The sequence below is a fragment of the Sparus aurata genome, chromosome 8 (genome assembly GCF_900880675.1).
Source record: "Sparus aurata chromosome 8, fSpaAur1.1, whole genome shotgun sequence".
Taxonomy (NCBI): Eukaryota; Metazoa; Chordata; class Actinopteri; order Spariformes; family Sparidae; genus Sparus; species Sparus aurata.
The window spans coordinates 30,362,239-30,377,646 of NC_044194.1; the positions used below are offsets into that span (position 1 = coordinate 30,362,239).

General features: G+C 40.3%; 1 protein-coding gene across 1 annotated transcript in view; it reads left to right on the forward strand.

Annotated features, from left to right (window-relative positions):
- nrn1la (neuritin 1-like a) overlaps positions 1 to 14,342 on the forward strand; it is a 104,117-nt gene extending 89,775 nt beyond the window's left edge. Inside the window, exon 5 of the mRNA XM_030425733.1 lies at positions 3,575 to 14,342. Coding sequence (XP_030281593.1) covers positions 3,575 to 3,872 — 298 coding nt within the window. The 3' untranslated portion in view covers positions 3,873 to 14,342. The remainder of the gene's footprint in view (positions 1 to 3,574) is intronic.
- Positions 14,343 to 15,408: the final 1,066 nt, after the last annotated feature.

Consider the following 15,408-nt stretch of genomic DNA (forward strand, 5'->3'; position numbering starts at 1 on the left):
TTCCTCATTTCAGAAGTAAATAAAATCAGCCTTCTCAATTCTATCCTGCCATTCCTCCAGCTGAATTCACAACTGCAGCCATTAGATTTTATCAGCTGCAGCTGACTAGTTAATTAAGCTGACATTAGCTCCATGAATCAGTTTAAAACGCTGTTGCCAGTTGACTTGTAAATGTTTCCGGCTGACTTGTTTTAAAAATGCACTTGATGGCTGCATCCATGTCCCGCTGAAGCACTGGGGTTAACAAGTCCTCGGCAGAAGTTATTTTAGGTGAAATTACAGGTGCAAAGCTTTATTGGACAACTGCCAGTTGAAGGAGGGGTTTAGCTAGTGGGCTATCAGGCTTAACAACTCCTGGACCAAACTTTGTTTGTAATGGAGAGAATAAATTGATATCAATCTTTTTACCTGACCACAGACGTAGAGTACATCGGACGGTTCACTTCAGATTCAGGGTAGACACGACGCAGTAAACGTGGATATTCACAAGTGTAGGACAAATAACATGAACAGTATATATTGTGTATCAGGATGACATAAGTGCAAAGCTCTTTTGTGGCAGTGGGACATGCTATTCGGGTTAGTATTATTTATATGGACCTTTGTGTTTTTTGTGTTTGAGTGTTTTGAGTGTTTCATGTCAGGCGAATAGAGCCATCTGTCTCCGCTTCCTCCACCAGCCCTCCTTCCCTCCCTCACTCCTGTCTCAGACCTGTCCAACACTCAGCCATTCGTTACCTCAGAGACAAGTTAGCCAACACATTCATGATGAGAGGGAGAATTAGCAGCCAATTACACTCAGACAGAGAGAGTGATAGACTACAGTTTTAATGTTGTGTTTCAGTGAAAAAGAGATGTTTATATTCCAGAGCTCTGTGGAAGACCATTTCCTTCTGTCTCCTCTTCATCATCTTCCCCTGCTCTACCCCTTTCTGATCTTTTTCTCCTTTTGCTACACTTGTCAGGGCTAAGACGGTGTTTCAAAAGTCAGTTTTGCTTCTGATAGATGTAGCGCCGCAGTGGTTCAACAAACAGCCAGTCCGTGATAGCGTTTCCAGCCCTTGAACTAATGAAGGTTTCTCCACATTTCAGTCTAACCCACAGGGCGACCTTTGCTCTCAGAGCAGTGGAGATCAGCAGATGGTCTCTTGGCAACCACAAAATGTAGTAAAGGGGGCAAACAAATGGACTGAATTTGATTTACTCAGTGAACCAATGCTTCACTGTCACTAAATCTTTCTCAGTTATTTTCACAGCTTTTTTATTTAAATCTCTTGTAGTTCGGTCATGTGAGCATACACTAGTGAGGATAATCACGTGTCAGAAGGAGATTATTACCGCGGGTCTGTCATACTAGGATGCGAAATTAAAATATTTTGTATATTAATTCAGTGACGTTAAGAGCCATCAGCAGCTGTTGTTTAGCAACTATTTGAATGTGTCAGCAGACACCAAGAGCTGCTGAGGCTGACGGGATTGTCATCAGTTTTGCAAGTATTTGGTTATGAAGAAGTGTTGGACTGACGATGGTGCTGGATGAAAACTTAGAAGAACACCAAAGTCAGTTTATTCTCTTGAGGTTAAGAATGTGTGCACCAGTTTATGGTAATTGGTTCAATGGTTTACGAGATATTTAACCGAAAACCACTAGCCACTTAAGTCATTATATTTTCATTCTTTGAAGTAATAAAAAGTTGCCAGTGGTGCTGCAGATTTAAACAAAAAAGGAAATAAGCTGCTGAGAAATATCTCAAATAATATCTCGAGTTTATTTGGTGCCATATTCTGTGGTTCGAGTTCTACACATTCATTTGTCATAAAAACAGGACGTTACCTCTGATAATTTAAGCTTTCCAATGTTTTTTTTTAATAACAGTAATGATAAAAAAAATAGTGTGGATATATATAGAGCCTTTCTCGAGACCCAAGGATGCTTTACATAGCAGAATGAACGCTACACAAACAGACAAACGTACAAATAAAACAGATACGAAAGATGTGTGTCCGCCGGGGAGACACAGTCAGTGAGTTTACATGACACTCAAGAAAACCGAATTACTGTGTTAGTCCGACTGTGATCGGATCTTTAGGATGCATGTATACACCTTAGTCTGACTAAAATCGGACCGGATCGGATTTCTCATAGTCGAATTAAAACACCTAGATTATTGGATTGATAGTCGCATTACTCCTGCATGTAAACGTTCTATCAGATCGGAGATCACAAGATTTCTTTCCCGGGGCCGTGAGCCGGAAGTAGATGGACGGCGACGGCGATTTTTCCTCCGAAATCACCGCAAGAAAGAGCGCCATTGTGCATCTAGTTTGTGTAATTATCATGTACACCATTAACGAAATGTACAAAGATGTAGCTTCGTCTCACTCTTCGTACGCCATCTTTCTCGAATGCCGAGGCAGAGTTTGTTGTTGCTGGTGACGTAAAGAGGTCAGCCGGAGGTGGCTCTGTTACCACTAGTTGAAATGGGTACAGCGCCACCTAGCGTACCGGGGTATGACATGCTTCGGCTAATAATTTGATTTTCTTACCGGCATGTATACTCGGACAATTACAGTTGTCTGATTGAGTAGCATAGTCGAACTATGGCTGTAATCCGACTAAGCTGTGCATGTAAACGTAATGAGTGAAGAGAGGTTGTAGGCTGTAGTGAACAGGTGGTGCTTGAACATGTCCAGACATGTAGCGTTGCTGATGAAAGCAATCCAGAAGATTTGGGCTGAGACTCTGAAGGCTCTGAGGGTGATGGAGTCTGGTATGGGGCATAAAGAGCAGGCCAGTGTCTGAGGACTAGAAGTTCTGGCGGGGGTGTTTGGGTGAAGGTGCTGAGGGGCGAGGGCATTGGGACCTACTATCACCTTTTTGCCCATTTGGTTTTAGTTCTGATATAAGTTTTGGCTTTTGGGCCCAATCCCAACACACCCTTTGCCCCAACAACATAGCCCTAGCCTCCAGTTCTAGAAGAGTAGGGCGAAGACTAAGTGCTACACAGCCTCTAAAATGTAGGTTTTCAAAAAACAAACTTCAAAAAAGGATTGTGAGAACTCTGTTCTGTCCTTTTCTTTATAACAAGCTATTGTCTCATGAGCTAACTAGCAAGCTATCTAACTTTAAATTGTTATGGCTGATTGAGCAGGACAGTCACCTTCGATGGCATTTGAAGCCCCAAATTGAATTGAAGTCCAGCAGCGTAGTTGCTTTACTTGGTACTGCTCCTGTAATATCAGTGCAGATTGGCAGCAGTATAGCAGCACGCTGCTAAACACAACTCGTGGCCATGTAATGGTGCAATGTTCTTATTCATTCAGTGACTTCAATGCTAGCATGAAGTTATGAACGACTTGCAAATGAAAGACAAGTGGCTTTGTGATCATGTCAAGATTGACACAGTAACACATGAGAAATCACCACAGCTGAAGACGACATATTGGAAATGTTGCAGATGTCTGGTTGTATAAATACTATCACTGGCAACTGACGATGTACGGACCCTTGAAGGGTTGTCCTATTTCAACCTATGTATCTTCTGTCTCCTCCTCCTCCTCTTCCTTTCCCCAGGTCGTGGGATCAGTTCCATGACTGCGCCAACATGGCGATGGCTGGCTGTCCAGACGAGGCGGCAGCTGTCTGGGAATCTCTCCGCCAGGAATCCAAGAAGATGCAGTTCTCAGGAAACCTCTACGACATGTGCTCCAACCGCAACAACCACCCGGTAGCCTCAGTTTCCCCGCGTGGCTCATCCAACCAGGAAGAGATCAACCAGGAGTCTCTAAGAGGGCGCGCTGATCATCTGGCAGGCTGCCTCCACCTTCTCATGCTACTGTCTCCTCTGCTGCTGCTGCTGTTTTGGATATAACTACCCCAAAAGAAATGGGACTGGTGTGAATAGATATAAACTCTGTGTCTTTTTTTCTTTTCTTTCCACATGTCCATAGACTTTCCACAGTTCTTTTTCCTCTACTCTGCCAGAGGTTGAGTATTTCTAAACTGCATGTTCAGAGACCCAGCAGTCTTTTTGATAATCTATCTTTAAACTGCCTGTGTCTTTTAATGCATATTCTGCCTTTCAATCAGTCTCTCAAACACACACAAATGTACACCAAGAAACACAACTGCGATACAAACAGACCTGCAAACACATGCATAGCTAAACAGATGCATACAGCGGTCATGTGCCATCTGTCTTTGTCTCCTATCCCCCTACATTATATTAGTGTGATCTCGTATACGCTGGTTCCAGGGGGAGTCTGTCTTCATGAGAGTACTAAGAGAGAAGCGATGAGGTCCAACCTTATAAACCTGAAAACTGCGATGAAGAAGCTGATGAATGTCACAACTAGCTTAGCGCAATCATTTCTCAGCTTTACAGTGTGAAGCATTGGATACGTAAAGCATATTGGTTTGCGAGTTATCTTTAAGTCTGTGTCAGTGAGTGCACTGTGCTGCAGTGAGTCCACAACTAGCTTAACGTTCATTTCTCTTTTCAGCTTGTTCTCCGAGCGCAGCCTATGTCGAAGCCCCTCGCTTCAATGACCAAACATGTGAGCTAAGGGTTAGTTTTAGTTAGTTAGGGTTAAGTAAATTACTAAATTAAAATTAGCCCAGTAAATTAGACCTGTCTGGATCAGTTTGTGGATAGCTTGTTTGAGGCGGAATTTTTTTTTTAGAATTTGATATTTGAAGCAACGCAAGATGTTTCGCAAAAATAAACACAGTGAGATAAATATACGTTTTCAAAGCTCGGAGTCTCTTTTCCTACCTACAGTGTTCGGTTGTTGTGCAATCTGTCAAATAAAAAAAGAAACAAAAAAAACCCCAAACGTTTCAAATGTTTGGATGACTAGCCTACCCCTCCCACCTTTACCCAACCGCATTAGCGTTAGCTCATAGGTCTTAGCATGGAAGTTATTAGGGGTGTGTGCTTGCCCTACTCCAGAATACTGAATAAAAGTGTCCTCCGATTGGTCAGCGCACACATGCCTGAATCACCACTGCTAATGACAACAGAGCAGCTGTGCTAAATCAATTCTTACGTGCCAAGCATAAATTATGCAAATGTATGACTCTGTGAAGTGGCGTGACGTCACAAAGTCACGGTGGAACTGCTGACAAGGCCTTCAGGAACTGTGTTTTCTGTGGGAGAGAGGAGCTGCTGTTGTTACTATGACCTATTTAACTTTCAGGAGAGGAAAAATATGAAAAATAAGAATAGGGCTTCTTTAAAACAGCTTGAATAAATCATCCACAAGGTTGTGTAGGCCAAAGAGAGAGCAAGGGTGAGGGTCTTATTACTTTTACACTATGTAACAGTCTGCTCACATATGAACAATCATAAATGATATTTATATAAATTGATCCAATATTGTAACATAGAGCAAGAGAAATGTTAAACACATGATAATGGCTCTTCAAGAACTTTGAAGAAAGCTAAAATGCATTGTGTAAGTAGCAGGACTACCTTCTTTATGTAGAAGGGCCCTGAGTTCTTTATGTCAATCAACTTACTAACCTAATAACTGTGTTTAACTTAATATTATCTATCTTGTGTCACTCTAGAAACCTTTAACCTCTAAGATACAACAGAAAATGATGACCAGAAAGTTGACCCTTTAACACCCTATATAAGAAGCAGTCTGATGAATATGCTCCCTAGCCTCTAAAATAAGAAACACACCTGGAATAGGTAAAAGAAGTGATCTCTTACTTTAATTATGAGGCAAAAATAAACCAAAACATGAACTTAAACTCTAAGTATTGTATCACAGGTTTTCCTATTAAACCTCAAATTTTGCAACCAATAAAGTAGCTTTCCTGTGCTTTTCTTTTTAGTTGTAAGTGACCAAAAACACACTATGTACTCATCGATAATCACTCTACAATAACCCGGAGAAAAGATGTGTCAGAAAAACAATCGCTGCAGGTCAATGCTCGTGAATGTAGAGACCAAAAACTCAAGCAAGAGCACAAAACTAAACAGAGCAGTACCTATTTTCCAAAGTGATGAAGTCCTTCAGAGAAGATCAGCAGTCCATATGTATCTGTCAGCAGAGGGGAATATTCACAGAGTTTAGTGGTTACCCAGCGCCACCAGATGAATTCTGAGCCTGGGGTGCCTCTGTTAGCATAGTTTAAAGTCAATATATTCAATTATATTTGCATTTTAGCAGACAAGCTAAACCCTAAAATACATGCAATTACCAAACTGGGCATAGTAGCAGAATGTGAAGCTGCTGCGGTTCCAAATTTCATGTTTGCAACAAAGTTCTAGTGAAATTTCATAAATTCAGAGCTATAGCATCAGCCTGCTTAGCCCCTGTCTTGAATCTAGGCCTATAATCATTCAGTCTTAGTTGCAGCAGATCACACCTCAGACGTCACGTAGCCTCTCTGACAGGAGGGGCGATGACTATCGACACCAGCGACCACACGATTGGCTGCTTAGTTGGCAAAGAAATGTTAGATATCACAAACAAATCCAAACTCTTCCTGTACACCTTCAGACCTCCACACAAACTTGTTCACCTGTTAGCCCTCCTTGCTTTCTTTTTTTGTTCATCACACATGCTCTCTCTGCTTGTCCCTGCGCATTGGTTGAATTGACAAGCAAAGGCCTTTGACTCAAAACATTTCTCCAGAAAGAAACTCCATCACATTAGTAACAATCCAAAGAAATAAAGTAAATATGACTTTTTAACATTCTTGAATGTTTTTGCCAATTTTTGCCAATTTCTCAACCATGAACTCCACATTTTACGCCACAATGACAAATGTATCTATTTATCAATCTGTCATGGACAACTCTTTATCCGTGCATATTTTTCACTGGGCCATTCCAAGTTCAGTCTCAAGGTTTTTAATTCTTCATTCAAGGATTCTACACAGAATCCTGGCTCAATATTGTGCACAAATACTTTCGTCATTTGGAGAGTCACTACAGAAAGCTCAAGGCCCTGAAACACAAAAAATAGAGCAAATAGAGGAATCGTTGGGAGCTCAAACAGTGGTCCATACAATTTCTAAGCACTGCAAATTTGCTTCAGGTGTACTGATTTGTCAATAAATGCTTTGGGACGCAGAAAAATGGTTCCGGATGGTACGAAAAACTAGATTGTCTTCTAGATGCTCTTGAGAAAAAAAAAAATAAAAAATCATTCATGGGAATTGAAATATCAATGTCATCCATCTGGGAATAATGGCTCCTGCAATTTGTCTTCATACTGAACGTGTAGGCTACTGTTGCCCCATAGGATCATATAGGACCTCGAAAACTGAATAAATTAGAGATGATGAAAGAGACATTTGCATACCGTCTCAACTGCAGTTGTGGACAGAAACTCCGAAGCCCTTAGACTCTAAAATTAGACTTCATATACAACCAGACAATATATATGACTGAATTAGATCTGAATGATATATTTGCTAAGAGAAAAAAATAATTAAAAAAACAGAATAAAATAAAAAAATCAAGATAAAACAGACAATTTATTTTATTTGATAAAATGAACAGAAATGACATGAATTTCTTATTAACCAAAAACAGCATGACAGCTTCACCACTTGTGAGCTGAAGTGAAGTGTTCTGGAGTAGTTTTTATTTGGTACTTGCCCAGGTATGAAATCCTCCGGGGCTTCTTCTTGGCATCCTGTGCCGCAGCCCTACAGTGAGGGACCAATATGTTCTCCACTCACACTCACGATCCTCTCGCGTGCCAAGTGTATTTCATGCTCCAGAAGTCGTAGTTTGGCCCTGCAGGCCTGCTGAAGCTGCTTGTTATTCTAAGTGGCTGTGGGTAACAGTTGTTTCTGTCTGGCCTGGGATCAGGAATACGATCAGATTAGAGACAGACGGACAGAGGGAGGGATGAGGACACCTGGAAAACAAACACAGGACTGCCTATTGAAGATTGAATCCACCTGTCTCGCAAGCGAGTGTGTCTTACACAGAGGGCTTTAGTTTGCAGGTTTACTTTTCTTTCTTCACCAAAATGAAATCAAAGCAGGGCTGACTTTAAAGACTCACTCTAGAATGTGGAAAGGTGCAAAAAACATTTCTCAAAGGCTGCAACAGTAATGCACACTTTAAGAGAGGTAGAGGTAAATAAAAGTAGATTAGACAAAGACATTGAAGCAGAACCTCGTTTCACCTCAACAGCTGACTGAACCTCTCTACCTTGCCAGCAGCAAGTTCATTAAACACACCTTCAGGGCTGAATTCAACAGATACATATGAGACTGTTATGATGAACAATAGTGACAGTTTTATTGATCCTATTTGGCTTGTGACCTCAATTTCCAAAACAGACTTTTGATTAAAATATTTTGTTATTCCTTTCACAGGAAAGAAAATAAACCTTTGACCAATATTACATCTTGACACTGGATTTCATCCATGGGAATGTGTAGAGAATAAACCCAGTAACAATTGGACCCCAGTTGTTGAATACACTGCGAGAAAATGTAAGGCCAAAGTGCTTGAGCAGAAATAAAGAGAGCACTCTTTCAAAAGGAAAAAAAACTCCAATCAGCCCAAAGCTATTTTTTTTTTTTCACATAAGGGACTTAGCCCAGAGTTATGCTTGGATGGTTTAAAGAGGCGGCTGTAGTTCTGAACTTTAATTAAACTGACAGAATTAGCAATTAGAGGCCTCAATGGCTGATTCACCAAGGTGCAGCAATTTGAAAACCATCTCCATGGAGTTTGTATAAGATGTTGTCACTGGAGGCTTAATCTTAGTAAACCATAAACTTGAGGCTACACAGGAAAATCACATTCGATGTGACTGTATAAATATAGTGAGTTAAGTCATCATGGCCACAGCGATAGCTTTGTTTTATGGGAAAATAACTGCTTCAGATTGGATTTTAAAGTGTATTTTTGCGCAGAGGTGCCCTTAAACATGAAAAAACTCACAGCATCTCTTTTATGAGAAAATATCTTTCATGTACGGCAGGTGGACAAATGCGATTTCAGACTGGTTTTCAATAATGCTGCAGGGTAATGCAACGTTATTGACCAGAGCAGAGCAGGGAATTATTTTCCAGCACTGCGTTTGGGACTGTACATATCTTCGCCTCCGGCAACAGCGTGGTGCTCTGACAAATAAGTTAAATTGGACACAAACGACTACAAGAGAAAGGGAAACTTTCTTAAACACCAATGCATCATTGTCACATTAATGGTCCAGTATATTTGGTGTTATTACTGTGAACAAATGGCAGAGACGACTGGTAGCCTCTATATTGCACGGTTGTTAGTGCTAATGTTCCTTCACATTAGGAGAAGATTTAACATAAACCGTTTGCTTCATGTCACAACAAAGATGTTGCAACTTTGTTCGCTCTTTCTCTGGTGGAGAGGATAAATGTGTTTAGAGACAGTTTTTTTTGTATCAAATTTAAACCCTTCGAAATCTCTTGTCAAAGATAAGTCCTCAAATTCAATGTGACACAGTCTGTGATGTCTTATTGGTATTGCTGAGCTGCAACAACACATTTGAATTGCAATCCAGGGGTTGGTAAGACCTACAGGGCTTCATCTGGTCTTAAGCTAAGTTGGTTGTAACTTGGCGCTCTAAGTCCGACCTGTAAATTAGGTCAGGAGAAGGTGTAAAGTCTAAATTTAGGCCATAATTGTGTTGGCAATCCCATGGAAACTCATCACTAAGACTGGCTGTAGTTAAAGCTTGGATTGGTAAGTTATACTAGAAGAATATTTTGTTATGTTTGTAGAAAATCTCTTAACATCTCAATAGTAATGAGTAAATCAAATGCTCTGACAAATAAAAGAAAAAATGCAGTAACTATGGACCTCTAATAAGGCCATCCAATCGTCTTATCTGTCAATCTATGCAGCACTGCTACATACCTGCCTCCCTGCACTCATCAAATTAACTTCTTATACAGGGCTAGGCAGATGCAATGCTAAAGCTATTAGAGAGCTAGTGGCACAAGATTTGTAGAGAAAGTGTAGCCAGAATTCCCCAGTTCTAAGATACTATATTGACAGCGGTGAGACTCACCGGGTGAGTACTAACAATAGCCATGTTCGTTGTTTATGTTCATGATGTGAGTGAGTCATGTGGGTGGTCAGGTCTGATCAGCGATGAGCAGGGACACAGCCCCTGAGCCTGCTCTTCAGCAGCTTGATAACTCAGTAGCACTAAGCCAAAAAATGAGGGAGCAGCGGCGATGGTGACAGGCTGTCGTTCAGCCGCTAACCGAGTAGCACAAAGCACACTGCCCCTGAACCCAGTACAAGAGCCGCTGTGGCAGCATCACACTCCTGTAGCGACTAACATTTGGCAGCTAACGTAAGCATAAAGCACACAACATGAGTAACTGTTGCGCTTGGTTGCCTTTTCGGACTGCGGTACCTTTGTGGGGGCCATTTTGCTTGTCTTTTCATGGTTGTGGCATCTGGCATTTAACAGCTTTGTTTGTTTATGTATTTATTAGTCTATAATTTTAAGAGAGCATGTTGAACATAGTAAACTAGCGGCTAACACATCTCCCAACTGGCCTGTAGCAAGAGCTGTGGGGCAGTCGCTGTAGTCAGGCAGTGCACGTTCATGTGTTTTGGAGGATTGGCTTTGAAGGGAGGAGCTGGGATTTTATCCGGTTGGATACTTTCAGAATTGAGTTTACCAACCCAAGATTTAAGACTAGGCTTAAGTTTAGTTGGTGCAACCAATTTAAAGTCCCTATTAGCTACAGTTGATATAATCTTGATAACTTATACATTTCCTACATTGCTCTTGGCTCATACAAAAGATTGAGAAAAAAGACAAAAGGTGAGACAGATGATTCATTAGAACCAGACCTACAGTATAAGCTGTGTCCAGTAAATGAAGTTAGCTTTGAACATGAGAGCGGGGTCGATTTCCACTCTTAAATCTCAAAAAGACACCAAAACACTGTTCCACAAAATGTTTGACGCTCACTTTGAAGAACATGACACCATAATGCCGTGGTCAAACCAACAGAGAGAACGGCGACCTAGAGCAAACACGTGTTTGGTGGCAGATGGCAACAGTGAAAAATTCATGACATTTTGACTGGAGGTTTAAGTGGAACAGATCAGACTGGAGACAAGTCAGACAGACACACTCTCACCTGGGAACCAGATTCATACACTTGCCTTCAGCAAGCGGCTGCAAGTACAGCTGTGTTTTCAGACACAATCCCCAAACCTGAGACCTCTCCGTTTTTAATTACTGATAAGACAAAAGAGGAATTAAAAACTTGAAGAGAAAGTAAAGTACAAGATAAGGATGGCACTGACCTGTAGATGCATTCTGTGAAGATTGACGAGAGCGATGATAAAAAAATTAATTCCAGGTTTTTTCCCTTTTTATCTTCACATACTGCGAACAGGAAGGAGAAGGGAGAAATTAAATACATCTAAATGCCTCCAGTCTCTGTAAACACACACACACACACACACACACACACACAGCTATTTCTAGATATTAAAACTGAAATTACTGATTTATGACAAGAAATACACGGACTGACACTGAGTTAGGTTGCATCACTGTGTATAGTGTGAATAATTACAGCTCTATGAATATCAATGTATATAGCAGTAATATATTTCATATGTGTATAGACAATGTCATATATGCCCTGCAAGTGCTACTTTTGAAGCTTTAACATTTTCTATTAGTTGTGCTTTACATCTTGTCCATGTTATTCATAGGCCCATGATATCCTGCGTGACTTATGGGTGAAACTGTCCAATTATTCCTTCCACTGAACCATCTGTGGGAATAAGCAATATGCTACAGGTTCTTCTGCGCTGAGAAATAAATGATGTGGAGATACATCCTGTGATTCATGAGGATACATCAGGAGGAGCATAATAATTAGAATTATGTTTTCATGAGTGTGTTATCGTTGTGTTTTCGTTAGATTAGAATGAACGATCTAAATATATCTACAGATGCAGCAGGTACTCTACCGCAGTCCAGCATGTTGCCGCACTACGGTGTGTTTTCACAGTAGCCCAGAACCACCCCAGTCACCATTTCTGAAAACCACAGGTACGTCCGAGGTTTGACATTTATACAAAAGGCACATCACACTCATATGACATGCTTATTTATCACCTTACACGTCAGGAGGTGACATCTGGATGTTTTTTTGTTTGGGGAGATGTTTTTGTCCTGATCAAAACTATTGGCTATTTTTCACTAGGATTCAGGCCATCTGTGAGTGTGTCAGCCACAACAAGTTATTTTTTTTCTAACCCTCTAATCGAGTGGTTTTTGTGCATAAACCCTCATATGGTGGCACCATTGAGGACAACAAAAAACAGAAAATTGGAAAAAATGACTTAAGGAAAGAACTTTGGTTTCTGGTGATTTGGTTCTCTATAATGCACACATGGTATCATGGGACTAGAAATAAGGTGAATAGGCCAAACAAAATACACATACTGTGTTGTTTAAATGACTCATCTTACGGGAAGTGTCACACACTTGATTTCCACCTTTCCACCTTTCAAATGCACAGTATTGTGACTGTACAAAAAGAAGAAAAAGAAAAAAAAAAAAAAAAGCAGCTCAGCATTAACTCCCTGGAGATGTTTAAGTAGAGTGTTTGTCCTTTTCTCACTTTATTGTAATTTTACAGCAAATAGTGATTGTATACTGTGTTCAAGGTTGTGTGCAAGTGTGTGTATGGGAAGAGAGAGAGAGAGAGAGATCAAATATCTCACTGTGGTGTAAATTAGCTTGTTGAATTAATCATTCATCCATACACACAACATGTTGTACATTTCATTGTTACTGATTAAACCACTCCTCTCTGACACTTTTTGATCCAAATGTCGCTCACTGACTTTGTTGGTTTGTCGAGATAGCATGCAGTGCTGAGCCTCCTTTGCCTTTACCTGTGTGAGAAACTAAAGCCAGTGTGTACATCTATGATCATGTGACAGATGTCGACCCCCATACATCAACCATACACCTGCAGTATGTAAAGTTGAGAGATGAGAAAAAAAAAATGCGGGGTGGCTTTAAAGTGGCGCAGCCTATGCTTCTTTGGGCTTCCCATCAAACAGAATGGAGATCCAAACATCTGGGATCATGGATGAAGGATGGACTTTTCCAGGGATGAAAGCAGAAGCTACACAACAAAGGCTCTGCATGCATACAGAACACATAGCTGTATTTTTATGTGGACAGAAACAAAAAGCTCCATATTGTACATCGGTACATGAGGCCAAGCATTTTTGCTTTCCAAAAAAATCTTTGTGAAGAATTTCTGTATTTTGTCCTTGGCTGTATTTTGATGTCCGCTTCTCTCCCACTTGTACCTCTTCCTTCCTTCCTTCCTTTTGCTTAACCCATTAATGACCCAGCTATCTACTCATCTGACAGGTATTTCCATCCTTCTATTCATCCATATGTAGAAGGTTTTGCTACCTTTATAGAAAATCATTAAACTGGTGCTGACTGACTGATTGAGTGTGTTTATATTGCTCTCTAAGGCTGCAAAAACGGTTTCTGGATGGGAGATTAAGTGCTTGGGGTTACAGCGAGGGGTACTTAAAGAACAGAAAATGGTTAAAGGCTCATTGGAAAATAGGACACATGAGCGCTTCGTGACAAAGTTGTATGCTCTGTTTGGACCACATCCTTTCTACAGACATTACTTTAGTGTGTGTGCATGTTTGCTCTAAAGCTCTTCAGCATGACAAGCAAGGCCAAGCACAGGATGTCATTGACAAACTTTAAAAAAAAAAAAAAAAATATTCAAACAGAAATCATCTGCGTGTCAACATTTTGAGAGGACAAGTTTTAAGAGATACCAGGGCCCGAATACAGTCTTGAATGCAAGTTTTAAGCCTGGGCGAAAAGCAGTTTATGCAAGTGATGTAGTACAGATTGCTTTCCTCCATATCTTCAAAGCTGTGTTCCCACTGTTTTTGACAGTTTGCTCTCTTGTATACAGATTCTTAGTCAAATTAGGGGATTTGAACTCAACAAACACTGGCACCTATCCATTCAAGTGATTATTCTGGTTTATTACAATTCCTTTTTTTTTTTTTTTACATTTATACCTTTGTTCAACATTTTGGGAATAACACAAATTGCTGAGATCTGGGAATGTGGTGTTGTAGCTGAAAATAAATCAGCCTGCCAAGAAAGACAGAAGGTCAGACAAGTTGAAAACAAAGCTCCCCAATCAGCCAAACTCACATGTAAAAGAAAAAAAAGGTTAACTGTAAAATGATCACCCAAACAGTATGTTTTAAACATCTATCAGTGTTGAAGATCTATGTGAGATTCCTGCATTAAAATGTCTGAAACAACCTTTCTTACATTTTTTGTCGAGCTGTCTATTCATGTTATGTTCAAACCCTGAGAAATGCACAAGTTTACTGTCACTAAGAATACTTCACGTACATTAGCTGTATGCTGGTCAGCACCTAGAGAGTGTATCTGTGTGTGTGGATTCTGGGAGGGCAGTTGCTAGGAATTCTGGGCCCCCTGAAAGAATATCGGTGTGGGCCCCTCTACCCCATTCATTGCCACCTTCAATTTTCTTGTTTTTCAGTATTCTTGACGGTGCCTGGTGTAATACACCCAATTTGTTTCCTTTTTTACGATTAACGACTTAACAAGTCAGAGTATGATTATGTAAATGATGTATTATTAGTTGTCTTATTCTCATTTCACTGATTTGCAACACGTTACTACACCTCTGATTGCAAATACATTTTCAATTAAACACTCAACAAATAGGTAGTGGGTCACTAATAAACCAAAGCAGCCAACCAGTGTGTACATCACTCACTCACCATCAAAGGCATCACTGGACTGCTGGGCTGAGCGTCTGCTGTGGGGTCAAACTCAGATGAAGCAGCTACTGCTGATTCTGGAGCAGCAGGGCATAAAGGTTTATTGTTCCATTATATATATTGTAAACATTATATGTTATGTTTAATGGAAAAAATGATGCAGAACTAACCTATTCTTGGACAAAATCTAAATGGGCTTCTTAGTACCATAGCTCTAGGTGGACAGCTTCACTTTACCAGACAAAAAATATTTTTAGACCATTCAAAAGTCGGTGTAAACTGTCCAGAATTCTAAATAGTCTCTTTTACTTTGTTGTTGTCAGCTATTATGGTGTCTTTATTTTATACTGCTATGAAAACAAACAAATCTTTGAACATTTAACTTTTTTGTATTTAGGCTATTCAAATGTCCCACTAATAACACATTTTACAAGACCACATGAACACATCATGATAACGTAACTGACCTTCGTCAGATGGTCATAATTACTGAGTAGAACTTGAATGCGTCATAATACGATTCAATGCAGCCTCTGAATGGGCGCATACTGGAGCACTGTACGACAGTGATATGTGTGAAAGACAC